General features: G+C 37.8%; 1 protein-coding gene across 1 annotated transcript in view; it reads left to right on the forward strand.

Moving 5' to 3' along the window:
* Window positions 1-5648, forward strand: part of NR2C1 (nuclear receptor subfamily 2 group C member 1) — a 47603-nt gene extending 41955 nt beyond the window's left edge. The window contains exons 13-14 of the mRNA XM_025926678.2: window positions 730-835; window positions 3756-5648. Coding sequence (XP_025782463.1) covers window positions 730-835; window positions 3756-3930 — 281 coding nt within the window. The 3' untranslated portion in view covers window positions 3931-5648. The remainder of the gene's footprint in view (window positions 1-729; window positions 836-3755) is intronic.
* The last annotated feature ends 12028 nt before the right edge of the window (window positions 5649-17676 follow it).

Raw genomic sequence — 17676 nt, forward strand, 5'->3', positions numbered from 1 at the left:
TCTTTGGCATATTTTGCTAGGCATCGCTAATAGGCAAATGAAAGATGAGTATTGTTTTGTTAATGGGTTAAACTTCTAAACATCTGATTAGAGTTACCAACAGGTAGAAAAATGTCTCCTGTTTTCCTGACAGTTTGTAGCTTTCACATATGGTAAAATGACAGTAAGTTCAATGATCAATTTCTGAATAAGGAAAAGTGACTGTTCTTTTAGACTCTGTTTTTTATTTTGGTATGTATTTCTGTTCCTGTGCATCATAATAAAATTATCTGAGAAAACCTGCTTTTTACACTCAGTGATTCCAATAAGATGATTAAAGCTTTTTTTTTTTTTTAAACCGTTTCTTATAATGTTTCACGTAAGTTAATAATATATATCTACATTTTAATCACAACCAATTTGCCACCTTCATTTTCCTTAAGTTTGAGAGAACACAGATTTGATACAATGTAATTTTATTTTATTAAATATTCTCAATATTTTTTTTTTTAATTTATTTTGAGAGAGAGAGCACATGCGGGAGGGGCAGAGAGAGAATCCTAAGCAGGTTCTACACACTGTCAGCACAGAGCCTGATGTAGGGCTCACACTCACAAACCTTGAGAACATGACCTGAGCCAAAACCAGGAGTCAGACACTTAACTGACTGAGCCACCCAGGTGCCCCGCTCTGTACCTTACTAAATGAGCATTTAAAAGTAGGGTAACAATATATTCTTCGATGTTTCAGATCATCCAGGCCTAGAAAACATGGAACAAATTGAGAAATTTCAGGAAAAGGCATATGTGGAATTCCAAGATTATATAACCAAAACATACCCAGATGACACCTACAGGTATCTACAAGTTAAATTAGTTAATTAAATACATCCTAAAATTTTTTGTGAATCTGTTATTTTTTTTTTTCCATCCCAAGAGTAATTCAGTGTTTTGGTCACCATGGACCTTTGAAATAGCTAATGCTTTTAAAAGCAATAGTGCATTGTTGTGAGTGATTAACAGGTAGTATTTCACACAATTCTTACAATGCTATAAGAAAACTGAAGAGAGAGGTTAAATAACTTACTCAAGGTTACACATAAATGGCAGGGCCTGTCTGTGAACCCAGGTTGTATAACTCTAGTGCCCAAACTCTGTTTTCTTCAACTGAAATAAGGGATTTTATTAGTAAAAGGGAAAAAATAGGAATGAATGAATAAAAACACCGTTCGACTATTTTATAGGTAATTTAGAAATTTGGTTTATGATATTTCTACCAAGGTATTTCTTGATAACGTCCTTTGAAAAAAATTTTTGGAAGATCCAACTCCGTTTTTGAAGAGGAAACAATCTTGGAGAGCAGTAGTGAAGCACATGGCTTTCAGAGCCAGAATACCAGGCAGGGTTTGACTCTTGACCCTAGCTGTGTGACCTTGGGCAAGTTATTCAACTTGTGTTTCAGTTTCTCTATTAAATGTAGACAGTACCCACATTTTACAATTGGTATAGTGGTTGAATCAGTTCATATATGTAAATAGCCTAGGACAGTGCCTACTACATAGTATGTTACATATATAGTATACATCTTTTAATATAATATATAGTATATATATTTATAGTAAGGGCTATATAAATGTGTTTACTAATATTAGTCTTAATTTTACATGCTTCAAACTAATAAAAGAATGTTTTGCATAAAATAATTTTTTACAGGGGTGCCTGGGTGGCTTAGTTGGTTAAGTGTCCAACTTCAGCTCGGGTCATGATCTTGCGGTCCAGGGTTCAAGCCCCACATCAGACTCTACTGACAGCTCAGAGCCTGGAGCTTGCTTCGGAGTCTGTGTCTCCCTCTCTCTCTGCCCCTCTTCCACTTGTGCTCTGTCTCTCAAAAATAGACATTTTTAAAAAATAAAATAACATTTTATAGATAGTGTGTAATGGATTTATAAGCCAGTTCCACCTTGAAAATCAGCTTTAGTTTATCTAACCGGTTTTCCTACCCTGCTTCCTACCAGCTTTATTGCTGCAGCTCAGCTGTTGGGAATAAACAGGAACTGAGTAATTTGAGGAGGAGAGTATTGGCTACAGGAAGGTGACTTAATCCTGGTTTCAGTTGGTCTCAAATGTTTGGGTACAAGACCTTAGACTATGAGCGGGATAAACATACCCAAGCTTTTTGGAATGGTTTTTGTTGTTGTTGTAGGTTTTGTTGTGATTGCTTTCAGTTTTTTAATGTTTCAAAACTTGTTTTATACCTCATTATACAAATTAAATTGTTCCTCCTCTTTGACATATAGTTTTTGCTGACCTCTCTTCCATTAGGTTCCAGGTGCTTTGACTGATCGCTGGAACTCTTTCTCAGTTTCTTACATTCTGATTTATTTAAAAATAATAAATTATCAGAGCACCTGGGTGGTTTGGTCAGTTAAGTGTCTGACTCTTGATTTCAGTTCAGGTCATGATCTCACAGTCAGGAGATCAAGCCACACATGGGGCTCTGTGCTGACAGCACAGAGCCTGCTTGGGATTCTCTCTCTCTCCCTCTCTCTCTGCCCCTCCCCCACTTACATGCATATGCTCTCTCTCAAAAATAGACTTAAAAATAATAATAAATTAGCAGCAGTTTTCAACTTATAATATGCCTTCATGCAAGGTATGGGCCTGCCTTTAAGATCCTCAATAGCATAGAAACTGGCAGGGATCATTTCATTAATCTTCATCATAACACCGAGAGATGGCTAACACACATTCACAGAGGTAGGGGAGCAGGTGAATTAAGATTTGAACCCAGTGGTCTTGATTCCATATTCTGTGCTCTTCCCAGTAGTAACTGTTGCCTGCTTTACCATTTCCATTTGTCTTTTTGATTACCATTGAGCCCCATGTGTCCTGATAACACAAAATATTGTTGTTCTTATAACCTCAACTGAGTTTCTAAGCCACTTTTTTTTTTAAGTTTATTTATTTATTTTGAGAGAGAGAGAATATGCACATGGAGGGGAGGGGCAGAGAAAGAGGGAGAGACAGAGAGAATACCAAGCAGGCTCTGTACTGTCAGCACAGAGCCCAATGTGGGGCTCAATCCCACGAACTGTGAGATCACGACCTGAGCCGAGATCAAGAGTTGGATGCTTAACCCACCAAGCCACCCAGGTGCCCCAAGTTTCTAAGCCATCCTTAAATGTATAATGTGATCTGTGTTTTAATAACTTAGTTCCATGGTCCATATGACCAAGTGGAGGCAACACAGTGTAGCAGTTAAGAGCAAGGCTTTCCAGTGAAGTCTGTCAGACTGCACTTATAGCCAGATGATTGTCATGTATTCTGAGGCTTGAGAATACTTAAGTTTTGTTTTGTTTTAATGTTTATTCATTTTTGAGAAAGAGGACAGAGCATGAGCAGGGATGGGGAAGAGAGAGGGAGATACAGAATTCAAAGCAGGCTTCAAGTTGTCAGCACAGAGCCTGACGCGGGGCTCGAACTCACAAACCGTGAGATCATGACTTGAGCTAAAGTCGGACACTTAACCAATTGAGCCACCCAGGCACCCCGAGAATAAGTTTTTATTTTAAGTTTTATTTTAAGTTATTTATTTTAAGTTTATTTTATTTTAAGTTATTTAAGTTTTTATTTTATTTAAGTTTTTATTTTAACTGGTGAAAATTAGATCTTTATTAAATTAGACTTCAACCAGGTACATGCAGAAATTGCTCCTAGTTTTCTACTAAATCTCTTTTTTATTTACCCCTTGTTTTTTCCTTCCCCTTTATTTTTCAGGTTGTCCAGACTACTACTTAGATTACCAGCTTTGCGATTGATGAATGCTACTATCACTGAAGAATTGTTTTTCAAAGGCCTCATTGGCAATGTACGAATTGACAGTGTCATCCCACATATTTTAAAAATGGAACCTGCAGATTATAACTCACAAATAATTGGTCACAGCATTTGAAATCTGAGATATCAGTGTAAACTTACTGTTCTTTCCTGGAACACAAAATGACACCAAATTAAACTAGTTACTTCCAGGGTATCTGGAAATTTTGACTTTAAAGAGTAACCAAAAACCAAGGTGTTTTTATTTTAACTTCTTAAGAATTTTTGAAGTGACTGGGCAGGTATCAGGAATCAAAATTTCCTTTCCTGCCTTATTTAAGTGAATAAGAAATATTATGAATTTATTCTTGGTTAAGAGGACACCTTAAGCTGTCACTTCTTGGCATCTACACTAAGATCTCTTATTATATTTTATCTTATAAAACAAATAAATTAGTCTTTTTTTTTCCAGAATTGTGTTCTATTCATATTTTTCATTATGAACTAGTACAAACACTTAATTGTCAGAAATACCTAAGGAGGATTTCCTTGCATTTTACTCTTAATATATAATCTGTTTTAATTACCACGTAAAAGAAGATTCTTTTATTCTCAGTGACATAATGGTAACATTAGAACCATAGGAAATAATAACTGAATATATATATTTTTTTGTCTTTTGTAAATATTATGGAACCTTTAGCATATACCACTCTCATTGCTGGCAATGAGACATAGGCCATTTATGTCTCAAGACTTTTTTTAGTGTTGTATATTATTAGTTACAAGCACTTTTTATTTATGTATGTAGCAGAAAATTGTTTTTGAGAATGAGGTAGGGTTCATGTTTTAATATTTTTGGTTTACTGCTATGTTTTAAAGTAGTAGAGACTGAGCCCCAAATGTTTCAGTATTTCCAAATGGATATTAAAATTATTGCTTTTCCATTCCACAAATGGCATTTGACTTCTCTCCCTCTTTCCTGACCTGCATTATAACTTCCTGACCCTTCCGTGAGTTTTAGCCAGTTTCTTTTAGGGCCTTAGAAATACCCAATTTGTTAAATAATGGATTTCTCATAGCCAATCTGTGTTTTCAAGGTGAGTTAAACAATTATTTTAAAGCAAATTGGTAATTTTCAAAAATTTACGTTTTTTAACATGTAAAGGAATATGCACTGATATTTGATATTTCACCCTAAAGGAGGGAAAGCTATTTTAACAAGAGTATGCACATCAACCTGAAGCCTTGTTGCCACAACAAAACCATTTTAGACTCCCTGGATGCCTTCCACAGTAATGTTTTCCTCAGCAAACCTGATTAACTGTTAAATCTTTCCTTGCTCTGATTGTCATAATGAATTTTGGTTTATCTATTTGTTGATTTTTTAAAAATATGGAGATTTTATTGCACTCAGAGTACATTTTTATAAAGATTTTTGCAACAGAAGAAAAGCTGAATTTAGGGGAGGATGTGGATTTTACTAATTGTTACTTTATAGTAAATCAGAAGTTTAAAAGTATCAACTTTCAGTCTTTACCAACTTATTAAGGGAAAATTTTTCCCCTATTGTAAATGTAATTTTTATCAACAGTTTTATTTATAATTATCAACTGGGAAAAACTACATTTAGTATAAAATATTCAAATGGAAAAATCAGTAGGTTTATATCTTTATAAACCCATTGAAATAAGCCAAGGATTCAGGAAAATAATTCTTTAAAATAATATACTAATGGTTAATTAAGATACATTTTTCTTTCAGGTATTTTTCCTGAATAAATTTGTAGTTATATTTGGAAGTATTTTTAAAACTCTATTAAAATGTGACCATTAAAAATGTCGATTTATTTGATTTCAGAGTGTTTGGTCATCCATTTGTTTGTTCTGTTAAGAAATCTCTAACAGAATTTATTAAAGTACTTCTAGGAAGGGAAATGCATGGAAAACATTTCCATATCCAGTATTTTAGGATTATTTACAACTCAGTTTGAAGACTTTCAGCTAAAACTGCAGATTAACTATTAATTTATTTTCTCTCCTGAAGTCTTAGTAAAATAACACAATGTGTAAAGTGTAACCACACAATGAGAAATGAAACAGGAAACAAGAAATCAAAGGAAAGCAAATTCAGTAAATTCTTAGAAAACAAAATGGAGGTAGAGAGAGACTAACTGACTTATTAGCAGAGCCGGAATCAAGGAAGCTCTAATCAGAGTGCCTGCAAAAGGCAGTTCACTGAGAAAGATGCCAGTAGCCAGAAAAGATGCTCGGTATCTGGAAGAACTGGTGTTCATATTCAGAGATGATGCTTGGGACATTTAAAAAAAAAAAAGAAAGAAAAGATTGGTTGCAGGTCTGTGTACAGAATTATTGAATTATCTTTTTCTACCCTCAGGTCAAGTGACCACTTTTGTCCTTCCAGCTTTTTGAGCAGGAGGTAGAGGTTAATTCTCTTTAGAAATGAACTGGAAGAGCCGAGGATTTCCAGGGTACCAGGGATAACAGCTTGGATTAGTTATATTAAGGGTTGAAAATACAGATTAAGTGAAAATCTGCATTCTGAATATGGGCTCCCTAATCATGTTCCCACAATGCTGGCCATTGGAATAGGCTTCTCTGCCAGGATTTTTTTTCTTCAGAGAAATTAATTGCCCTTAGAGAAAAGATCTCCAGGTACTCACTTTTGGTTGTACCTTGATGAAAAGCCTCTTTGCTACTTTATCACTCTTCAGTGAAGCCAACTAATTTCCAAATTATATATATGTATATATATAAACATATATACACACACATATATACAGACATACATACATATACGTAGGGTTTCTATTCAGGTCTTTAGTGCCTACTATTAAATATGAACTTAGAACCAGGATCACTAGATAATTGAGGAGAATCTCCAGTACCTAAAAGAACAGACATTCTTAGGTCCCAAGGGAGGCAAATATAATCCAGGGATCAGAAAAATATCCACCTCCAGGGGCGCCTGGGTGGCTCAGTTGGTTAAGCATCTGACTTCAGCTCAGGTCATGATCTCACTGTTTGTGAGTTCTATGCTGACAGCTCAGAGCCTGGAACCTGGTTCAGATTTGTGTCTTCCTCTGTCTCTGCCCCTCCCCTGCTCATGCTCTGTCTCTCTCTCTCAAAAATAAACATTAAAAAAAATTTTTAAAGAAAAACATCCACCTCCAGAGGTAATATTTTGAAAGATGTTGTATCCATTAAATGAGAACAGGATGCTTTGAAAAGGGAAATTTGGTCTGTGTCCTCTCTCTCTGCCCCTCCCCCGCTCACACTCTCTTTTCTCTCAAATATGAATAAACATTAAAGAAAAGGGAAATTTGGGGCAAGTAACTGTCCCTGGAAATTAAAAATGATAGCCAAAGTGATTCATTAGAAGGGTTGGAAGATAAAGTTTTTGAGAAACTCCCCCTGAAAGTATAACCAAAAGATAAAGTAAGAAAAAATAAAATTAGAGAATCAAATCAGGAGGCCTAACATTTTATAACAAGAGTTAAAGAAAACAAAGGCCTGAGGTAAGGCAATTATTAGATAATACAAGAAAAGGTCCACGAAGGGATATGTGTCTCTAGGTTGAAAGGATCCACGCTTTAAATGAAAAAGATCCTTACTGTCTTAATATCAGAACAATATAGTCAGAGAAGATACCATATTGCTGCTTCTAGCAATATAGTGGAATCAGTAGGTACCATGAAGGCCTTTGATCTGTTGCTGGGCTCATGAGTCTGACATGAATTTTCAAAGAAGTCTAAAGTTGGTGCAGGTCCTGAGTTCTGCCCCTCACCCCCTACCCCACTCCCTGTTCTGGCAGAAGCAAATACACATCTTTTCTGGAAAAAGTATCCGTAATTTTTTTTTTAACATTTATTCTTCAGAGACAGAGTGTGAGTGGGGGAGGGGCAGAGAGAGAGGGAGACAGAATCTGAAGCAGGCTCCAGGCTCTGAGCTTTCAGCACAGAGCCCAACATGGGGGCATGAACTCCCCAACCACGAGATCATGACCTGAGCCAACAATGGACGTTTAACTGAGCCACCCAGGCCCCCCCCCCCAAAATATCCATAATTTAGATCAGAAGTGCCAACACAATCAGAAGTGTGCCAACACTTTTTTGTGAAGGGCCAGGAAGTAAATATTTGTTTTACTTTGTGGGCCATCCTGTGTCTAGCAACTAGTCAACTCTATTGTGCAAAAGCAGCTATAGACAGTCCATAAATGAATGGGCCTGGCTGTAGTGTAGTAGAACACTTAAAAAGCAGGTAATGGACCAAACTTGGCCCTTGGGGCATAGTTTGCTGACCTGTAATTTAGAACCTCACCCCTAATTAAGCTCACCCATATATGAGATGACAAAATTACCAAACACAAGGAAACAAGCCACTTGAACAAGTCAGAGATAAGCAACACACATAGATCCTGAAAGACAGTATGAGATACTAAAATTGTCACATCCAGATTATAATTATGATACGTTTTAAGGGAAAAAAAAAAAAATAGGACCAAAAAGTAAGCAAGAAAAGGGAATAGCAAAAAAGACCAAGTAAATTATAAAAGCAAGCCAAAACAATATTTAGAAATGAAAAACAAATTTTAAAAATCCATGGTGGAAGATCATGCCTCCAACACATACATTTAATTCTAACTCCCTTAGACATCATTAAAACAGCCAAAAGTTTGTTCAAGGCATTATCTCATAAAGACAAAAATAATGGGAGAGAAATAAATGAAAGCCACAAAAATTTGAAAGCTGGAAAACACATTAGTGGTGATCATTTTAGCAAACCTGAGAAGGCTGACTTAGCCTACAGTAGAGAAAGCTGAGGAGCAGCCTGATGTGCACCACACATCCTCCAGAATGCTCTAGGATTTGCAGCATCTGCTTGGGAAGGGGAAATAAGAGATTAAAAGTCTGTTAAAGAGGCAGAAACACTGGAATGATAGAATTTGAAGTTGAATTACCACATGCAGAGTATGTGAAGCAACACAATGTGTGTTGAAGATGGGAGTGTCTGTTGATAATAACCATCTCCAGAAAGTAAATTTACATTACATTGTAAAGTATGTGCACATATCTGCTTATTTACCCTACAGAAGCTCTTGTACATGTGCCAGGAGGCATACTAAAGTCTTCACGTCTGCACTGTAAAAGCAAAAAAAAAAAAAGAAAAACTGTCCAAATACCCATTGACAGGAGAATGAATAAGTAAATTGCAGTGCAAACACCCAATGGCCTATTATGTAACGCACAAAAAGGAACAAAATACCAGTGTCAATGAATCCCAAAAGTCATGTACAAAAAAGTAAGCCCAAAAGTATGACTTAACCTGTTTATTGAAAACAGGTAAATACAATAACATTGTTGAGAGTTACTGATATATGTAGTGAAATTAACTTAAAAAACAAAGGAAGGGCACCTGGCTGGCTCAGTTGGAAGAGCGTGTGACTCTTGATCTTAGGGTCCTCAGTTCAAGCTCAATGTTGGGTGTAGAGATTACTTAAATAAAACTTTTTTAAAAATCAATAAAAAGTGAGGGATTATTAGTACTTAGTTTTTTTAAGCTTATTTATTTTGAGAGTGAGAGAGAACACAAGCACCGGAGGGGCAGATAGAGAGAATCCCAAGCAGGTTTTGGCTGTCAGCCCAGACCCTGCTGCAAGGCTCCAACTCACGGACTGTGAAATCATGACCCGAGTTGAAACCAAGAGCCAGCTGCTTAACCTACTGAGCCACCCAGGCACCCCTATTAGTACTTAATTTAGAATACTAGTTACTTCTAGAGGATTAGGAAGAAGATACAAAGGAGGAACATACAAGGGGCTTTCAAAGTATTAATAGTGTTTAATTCTCTTGCTTTGTAACAAACCACTCAAACTTAGTGATTTAAAATACTTGTTATGCTTAGGAATCTACAATGAGGTCAGAGCTTGGCATGGACCACTTTTCTGCTCCATTACAGTCACAGCTGGGTCAGCTCAAAGGGCAGGGGTTGGAATTTTTGGAATCACACACATCTGGAGGTTGATAGTGGCTGTTGTGCAGGAGTGGCAAACATCTGGAAGAGCATGCAGAACCAGAAATGTTGCAACCATTCTTGAGAAAGGATATAGCTCAGCAGCCTCAGAAGCCCAGTGTAGAGAAGAGCCCATCTTGACAAGATTTCCTGATGGGTCTTTGTCTCATAGAGTTGTTCATAAATTGATACATAAGAAACAATAAGATACCTAGGAATAAACTCCACTAAAGAGGTAAAAGATCTATATTCTGAAAACTATAGAAATTGAAGAGGGCACAAAGAAATGGAAAAGCATTCCATGGTCATGGATTGGAAGAACAAGCATTGTTAAAATGTGTATACTACCCAAAGCAATCTACACAATTAATGCAATCTCTTTCTAAATACCACCAGAGCTAGAACAAACAATCCTAAAATCTGTATGGAACCACAAAAGACCCCAAATAGCCAAAGCAACACTGAAAAAGAAAAAACTAGAGGCATCATGATTTCAGATTTCAAGCTATATCACAAAGCTGTAGTCATCAAGATAGTATGGTACTGTCACAAAAGCAGACACATAGATCAATGGAATGGAATAGAAACCCCAGAAATGGACCCACAACTATATGGTCAACTCATTTTTGACAAAAAGGAAAGAATATCCAATGGAAAAAAGTCTCTTCAACAAAATGGTGTTGGGAAAACTGGACAGCGACATGCAGAAGAATGAAACTGGACCACTTGTGGGGTGCCTGGGTGGCTCAGTCGGTTAAGCGGCCGACTTCGGCTCAGGTCATGATCTCACAGTCCGTGAGTTCGAGCCCCGCGTCGGGCTCTGTGCTGACAGCTCAGAGCCTGGAGCCTGTTTCAGATTCTGTGTCTCCCTCTCTCTGATCCTCCCCCGTTCATGCTCTGTCTCTCTCTGTCTCAAAAATAAATAAACGTTAAAAAAAAATTAAAAAAAAAAAAACTGGACCACTTGCTAACACCATACACAAAAATAAATTCAAAATGAATGAAAGACCTATATGTGAGACATGAAACCATGAAAATCCTAGGGGAGAACATGGGCAGCAACCTCTTTGACCTCGGCCTCAGGAACTTCTTATTAGACACATTGCCGAGGTAAGGGAAACAAAAGCAAACAGGAACTATTGGAACTTCATCAAGATAAAAAGCGTCTGCATAGTGAAGGAAACAATAAAACTGAAAGGCAACCAACAAAATGGGAGAAGATATTTGCAAGCGACATATTTGATAAAGAATATCCAAAATCTTTAAAGAACTTATCAAACTCAACATCCAGAAAACAAATAGTCCAGTTAAGAAATGGGCAAAAGACATGAATAGACACTTTCCCAAAGAAGACATCCAGATAGTTAACAGACACATGAAAAGATGCTCAACATCACTCATCATCAGGGAAATACAAATTAAAACCACAATGTGATATCGCCTCACACCTGTCAGAAGGGCTGAAATTAACAACACAAACAACAGGTTTTGGTGAGGATGCAGAGAAAAGGGAACCCTCTTGCACTGTTGGTGGGAATGCAAACTGGTGCAGCCACTCTGGAGAACAGTGTGATGTTTCCTGAAGAAACTAAAAATAGAACTACAGCAATTGCACTATTAGATATTAACCCAAAGGATTAAAAAAATACAGATTCGAAGGAGTACATGCACCCCAATGTTTTTATCAGCATTATCAATAATAGCCAAACTATGGAGAGAGCCCAAATGTCCATCAACTGATGAATGGATAAATATATACAATAGAATATTACTCAGCCATCAAGAAGAATGAAATCTTGCCATTTGCAATGACACGGATGGAGGTAGAATATATAATGCTAAGCAAAATAAGTCAATCAGGGAAAGACAAATACCATATGATTACATTCATATGTGGAATTTAAGAAACGACAGATGAACATATGGGAAGGGGGGGAGAAAACAGGAAAGAGGGAAACAAACCACAAGGGACTCTTAATAATAGAGAACAAACTATGAGTTATTGGAGGGAGATTGGTGGGAGATGGGCTAGATGGGTGATGGATACTAAGGAGGGTACTTGTGATAAGCACTGGGTGTTGTATGTAAGTGATGAATCACTGAATTCTGCTCCTAAAAACAATATTGCACTGTATGTTAACTAAAATTTAAATTAAAAAAAAAATAAATGGGGGAACCTGGGTGGTTCAGTCTGTTGAGCTTCTGACTCGGTTCCTGCTCAGGTCATGATCTCATGGTTCATGAGTTCCAGCCCCGCATGGGGCTCCGTGCTGACAGCATGGAGCTTGCTTGGGATTCTCTGTCTCCCTCTCTCTGTGTTCGTCCACCACTCTCTCACCCCCTCTCAAAAATAAACATTTAAAAATAAATAAATGTAATAAAAAAAATAAATTGTAAGAAGTTGTAACAATTGTATCATTTTGGACTAAAAGATACAGAACAGTACAAAAGAGACCTTTTGAACCTTTAAACTTATGTGGGGGGGGGGAAGGGCTAAGAAAACTACTCAGCTATAGACATGGGCTCCTCTCTTTGTGAGAAATGAAAGATAATTTCCATGTGGCAATTGGCACAAGTGATGAGAGAGACAGAAAGAGGAGAGATAGATGGAAAGCCAGACAGTCTTGTGACCTAGCTTGTCTTCCTCTGTTTGGGCTACTGTAACAAAATACCAGACTGGGTGTGAAACCACTATAGATGTAAAGATGGATGGAAATTAAGATGGACATGCTAACACTTTAGCAGGGCTTGACTTTAAAGTTTATTTATTTTGAGAGAAAGAGAATGAACGAGAGAGCATGTGTGAGTGAGGGAGGGACAAAGAGAGAGGGAAAGAGAATCCCAACCAGGCTCCCCACTTTCAGCACAGAACCGGAACTCACGAACTGTGAGATCATGACCTGGGCCCAAATCAAGAGTTGGATGCTTAACCGACTAAGCAACCCAGGCGTCCCAGGCAAGGCTTGACTTTAAACTGAACAAACTTTTCTCTTCCTCATTCTTGAAGCCTCCTCCTCCCTTTCACTTGTTTTTCTGTAGAATCCTTTGTTCCAGGAACCCAGTATCTGTATTGGCATCTCGCTGACCTCAATGTATACTTAGTAACGAGACTCGGATGGCCAGCACTAGCACTGGTCATGAAACCACCTTAAAGACATGACAAATGTGGCTGGCAGCATGTACCAGATTCCTCTCAAAACCGCCCAGATCTTATATTTTCCTATAATAAAGGGCAGGTGTGCACTTTTGAAGGCATTAGCCAGCTGCAGCCTCCTTTGCCTGGCAAGGTAATAAACTATCGTTCCTCTGTGTCCCCATACTATGTCTTTGTGTTATGCTTTGGCTCTGGAGCACAGAGGTTGGCTTTCAACAACAGGTGGCTTATAAACAACAAACATATATTTCTCACAGTTTTGGAGGCTTAAAGTCCGAGATCTGGGTGCCAGTCTGGTCAAGTTCTAGTGACTTCTTGCCACGGGTTGCAGATTGCTGACTTCTCACAGTGTCCTCACATAATGGAAGGGGCTAAGGATCTCTCTGGAACCTCTTCTGGAGATACTAATCTCATCCATGAGGGTTCCACCCTCATTGCTTCTGTGTCATTTTATTCATTGAGGCAGACACAAAGGCCTCTCAAGTTCAGAGGGAGATAAAATAAACTATACCTCTTGATGAGACAGTGGCAAAATTCTGGAACAGTGTAAGGAACCAGAATTTTTTTTGTGGCCACTTTTGGAAAATAATCCATTACATATAGTGTTCTCATAGGCTTGGTTGTAGACCTTTAAGATTGGACAGTTTTATATGTATATTTCACAATATTTGATAGAAAAAGTCCTTAAATGGGAAAAAATGAAGCACTCTTAGACATTTCTACAATTTCCTGTATCTAGAGGAGGGGAATAAGTCCTTCAGAGATTGTTAAGCACAAATTGGCCCTTAAATAGATACGTACCAGAAAATTCAGTAAATTGTATTGGGAGAATGTAACATGAATATATGTGGTGTGTGTGTGTGTGTGTGTGTGTGTGTGTGTGTGTGGTGTTATCAAAGACCTAAATTCTTATCTTCTAGCTAAAATTTTAAAAATCTAGAAACAATGTAAGAATGTAATCTAGCAATATGTTAGTGAATAGCAAAATAGACAGCTAAATGGTTGAAATGACTCCCAGATTGATTTTGGGAGTTGGAAATTGCATAAGGAAGCAGTCCTATATGATTCTCCTGACCATGTACATATGTTCAATGTATTCAATTCTTAAAAAGAAAAAAAAATGGAAGGGCTAAACAGCAAATTAGATTGTTAAAAACAGAATGAAGGGTTTTGGCAATATTTTTGTTCACATGAGCAGGAAAGTATTATTTGAATGGATTCTACATATCTCTTCAGGTTTCTTTGGTTCTGTAATAATAAAACTAATATCAATCTAATGACAAAAATCAGAACAGGGTACTAAGACAAAAAAAGCAATCAGACATTAAGAAAGAGTCCTTGAAATCAAATACAAAAATGTTGAAATGGAAAAAAATCTACCAAGACAGTCTTTTTTTTTTTTTAAAGTTTTTATTTATTTAACGTTTATTTATTTTTGAGACAGAGAGAGACAGAGGGAGGGTCAGAGAGAGAGAGAGACGGGACGAGGGTCAGAGAGAGAGGGAGACACAGAATCCGAAACAGGCTCCAGGCCCTGAGCAGTCAGCACAGAGCCTGACGCGGGGCTCGAACCCACGGACCGTGAGATCATGACCTGAGCGGAAGTCAGACGCAACCCACTGAGCCACCCAGGCGCCCCAAGACAGTCTTGACTGTACCCACATAAGGAACAAATTAGTGGACTGCTACATAAAGGTGAAGGAGTGGCTCAGAATGTAAAATGCGGACATAGAAAGGGAAAATATGCAGGTAAAAATTTAAAACATAAAAGATCAATCCAGAAGGACAAATAGTCACCTAATATCCAGATTCCAGAAATGGATAGGGGAAAGTATCAAAAGAACAGTTTCTACAACTAACAATGACACATCTCCAAATTTAAAGATGCTGTTGAATTCCACCAAGGATCAACCAGAAAAAGCCCAAGATACATCTACATGAAATTTCAGAACTTAAAAAAAAAAATGTTCATTTACTTATTTTGAGAGAGGGAGAGAGAGAGTGAGAGAGACAGCGCACAAGTGCACACGGGGGGGGGGGGGGGACAGAGAGAGAAGGAGAGAGAGAGAATCCAAGGTAGATTCTGCACTGTCAGCACTGAGCCCTATGTGGGGCTTGAACTCATGGACTGTGAGATCACAACCCGAGTAGAAATCAAGAATTGGGCACTCAACCAACTGAGCCACCCAGGCACCCCAAGAAATTTCAGAACTTTAAAGACAAACAGAAAAATCTGAAAAACAAGTTTCTTGCAAAGGAATAAATAATTGTTGACCCTTGAACAACACAGGTTTAAACTACAAGGGTCCATTTAAATGCCAATTAAACATTTTTTTTTAATATTTATTTTTGAGAGAGAGAGAGAGAGAGAGTGTGTGAGCAGGGGAGGGGCAGAGAGAGAGAAGGAGACACAGAATCTAAAGCAGGCTCCAGGCTCCAAGCTGTCAGCACAGAGCCCGATGTGGGGATCGAACGAACCCATGAACCATGAGTTCATGACCTGAGCCAAATTCAGACACTCAACTGAGCCACCCGGCCGCCCTAAATGCCAATTTTTTACAGTACTGTAAATGTATTTTCTTTATGATTTTATTGATATTTTCTTTTCTCTAGCTTACTTTAGTGTAAGAATATATAATACATATAAGCTTGTGTTAACTGGCTGTTTATATTATCGGTAAGGCTTCCAGTCAACAGTAGGTTATTAGTAGTTAAGTTTTTAGGGAGTCAAAAGTTATATGTGGATTTTCAACTGCATGGAGGGGAGGTGGTCAGCACCTCCGACCTGTGTTGTTCAAGCGTCACTGCATCAGATTGGCAGAAAGACTTTTATCAGTGATACCAGATATTAGGAGGCAATGGAACAGTATTTCCAAGGTTCTACAAGAATTCCATGTCCTAGAATTCATTTTGAGCCTAAAATTCTATGTTCAAGTAAATGATCAGTCAAAAGGAAAATTTTATTTCCTACATACATTTTTTTTTTTTTTTAATGCCTCAAGGGGTACCTGGGTGGCTCAGTTAAGTGTCCAACTCTTGATTTCAGCTCAGGTCATTATCTCGCAGTTGTGAAATCGAGCCCCTTATCGAGCTCCTCACTCAGTGTGAAGCCTAGTTAAGATTCTCTCCTTCTCTGCCTCTGCCCTTCTTCTCTGCTCACGTGCTGTGTCTAAAAAATTTTTTTAAAAGTAATTTATCAAACTAATGTTTGTTGAGTACTTATAATAATACCAGCCACTGGGTTAAGTATTTTATGTGCCTGCTCTTATTTAATCCTCACAATGATCCCATAATATAGGCAATATTATTAATCCCATTTTACAAATGAGTAAAGTAGGGCTTAGAGAAGCTAAGCAACTTGCCCAGTATAGCTAGTAAGTGACAGAGCCAAGATTTGAAGAAGCAAGAAACCCTAGGGAAGGTCTCCCTAGGTATAGAGCAGAAAACACACGTAGTATGCTGGGGATCCATCCAAAAGACTGGAAAACAGAATCTGGAAGAGATATTTGTACTCCTATGTTTATCGCAGCATTATCTACATTAGCCAAGCAATAGAAGTAACCTGAAATGTCCATCAAAAGATGAATGGATAAAGAAAGTGTGATATGTACATGCAATAGAATATTATTCAGCCTTTAAAAAGAAGGAAATCCTGACATATGCTACAACATGGATTAAATTTAAGGACGTTTTGCTCAGTAAAATAAGCTAGCTGCAGAAAGACGAGTACTACATGATTCTACTTATAGCAGGGATCTGAAGTGACCAAACTTTCAGAAACAGAAGATAGAATGGTGGTTGCTGGGAGTTGGAGATAGAGGGAAAGGGGAGTTGTTCAATGCACACAGAGTTTCAGTTTTGCAAGATGCAAAGTTTCTAGAGATCTGCTGAACAACAATGTGCGTATAGTGTTAACTGTATGTAAGCATAAGTACAGTACACTTAAGAAGGGTCAAAGGGCACCTGGGTGGCTTAGTCAGTTAAGCATCTGACTTCGGCTCAGCTCATGAGCTCACGGTTCATGAGTTCAAGCCCCACACAGGGCTCTCTGCTGTCAGCACAGAGAGGGTTTCAATCCTCTGTCCTCCTCTCTTTCTTCCCCTCCCCACCCTTTCTCAAAAAAAAAAAAAAAAAGAATGGTTAAGGTAATCCATTTTATGCTGTGTTTTTTGACACAAAAGAAAAAAAAAGATGCTACAATATATGGACCTTATTTGGACAAAGTAAAAATATTGTAGGGGAGCCTGACTGAATCAGTCAGTGGAGCAGGCAACTCATGATCTTGGGGTTGTGAGTTCAAGGCCCATATTGGATGTAGAGATTACTTAAAAAATAACATCTTTAAAAATACATATTATGAAACAATTGCTGAAATATAAACACTCCTCAGAGGATATTTGATTATATAAAAATTATTAACTTCTTGAGGTGAGATAATGGTAAGATGGTTATTTATTTTTATAAATGCTTATTCATTTTTGAGAGAGTGTGAGTGGAGGAGGTGCAGAGGGGGGGACAGAGGATCTGAAGTGGGTTCTGCACTGACAGCATCAAGCCCGATGTAGGCTCTAACTCATTAACTGTGAGATGGTGACCTGAGCTGAAGTCCCACCCTCAACAGCCACCCAGGTGCACCCAGATGATTATGGTTCCAACCCCCCCAACTGGCCATGATTTTTTTTGATTTTTTTTTATT

Source organism: Puma concolor, chromosome B4 (assembly GCF_028749965.1).
Source record: "Puma concolor isolate L17-30 chromosome B4, mPumCon1.1.hap2, whole genome shotgun sequence".
NCBI classification, from domain to species: domain Eukaryota; kingdom Metazoa; phylum Chordata; class Mammalia; order Carnivora; family Felidae; genus Puma; species Puma concolor.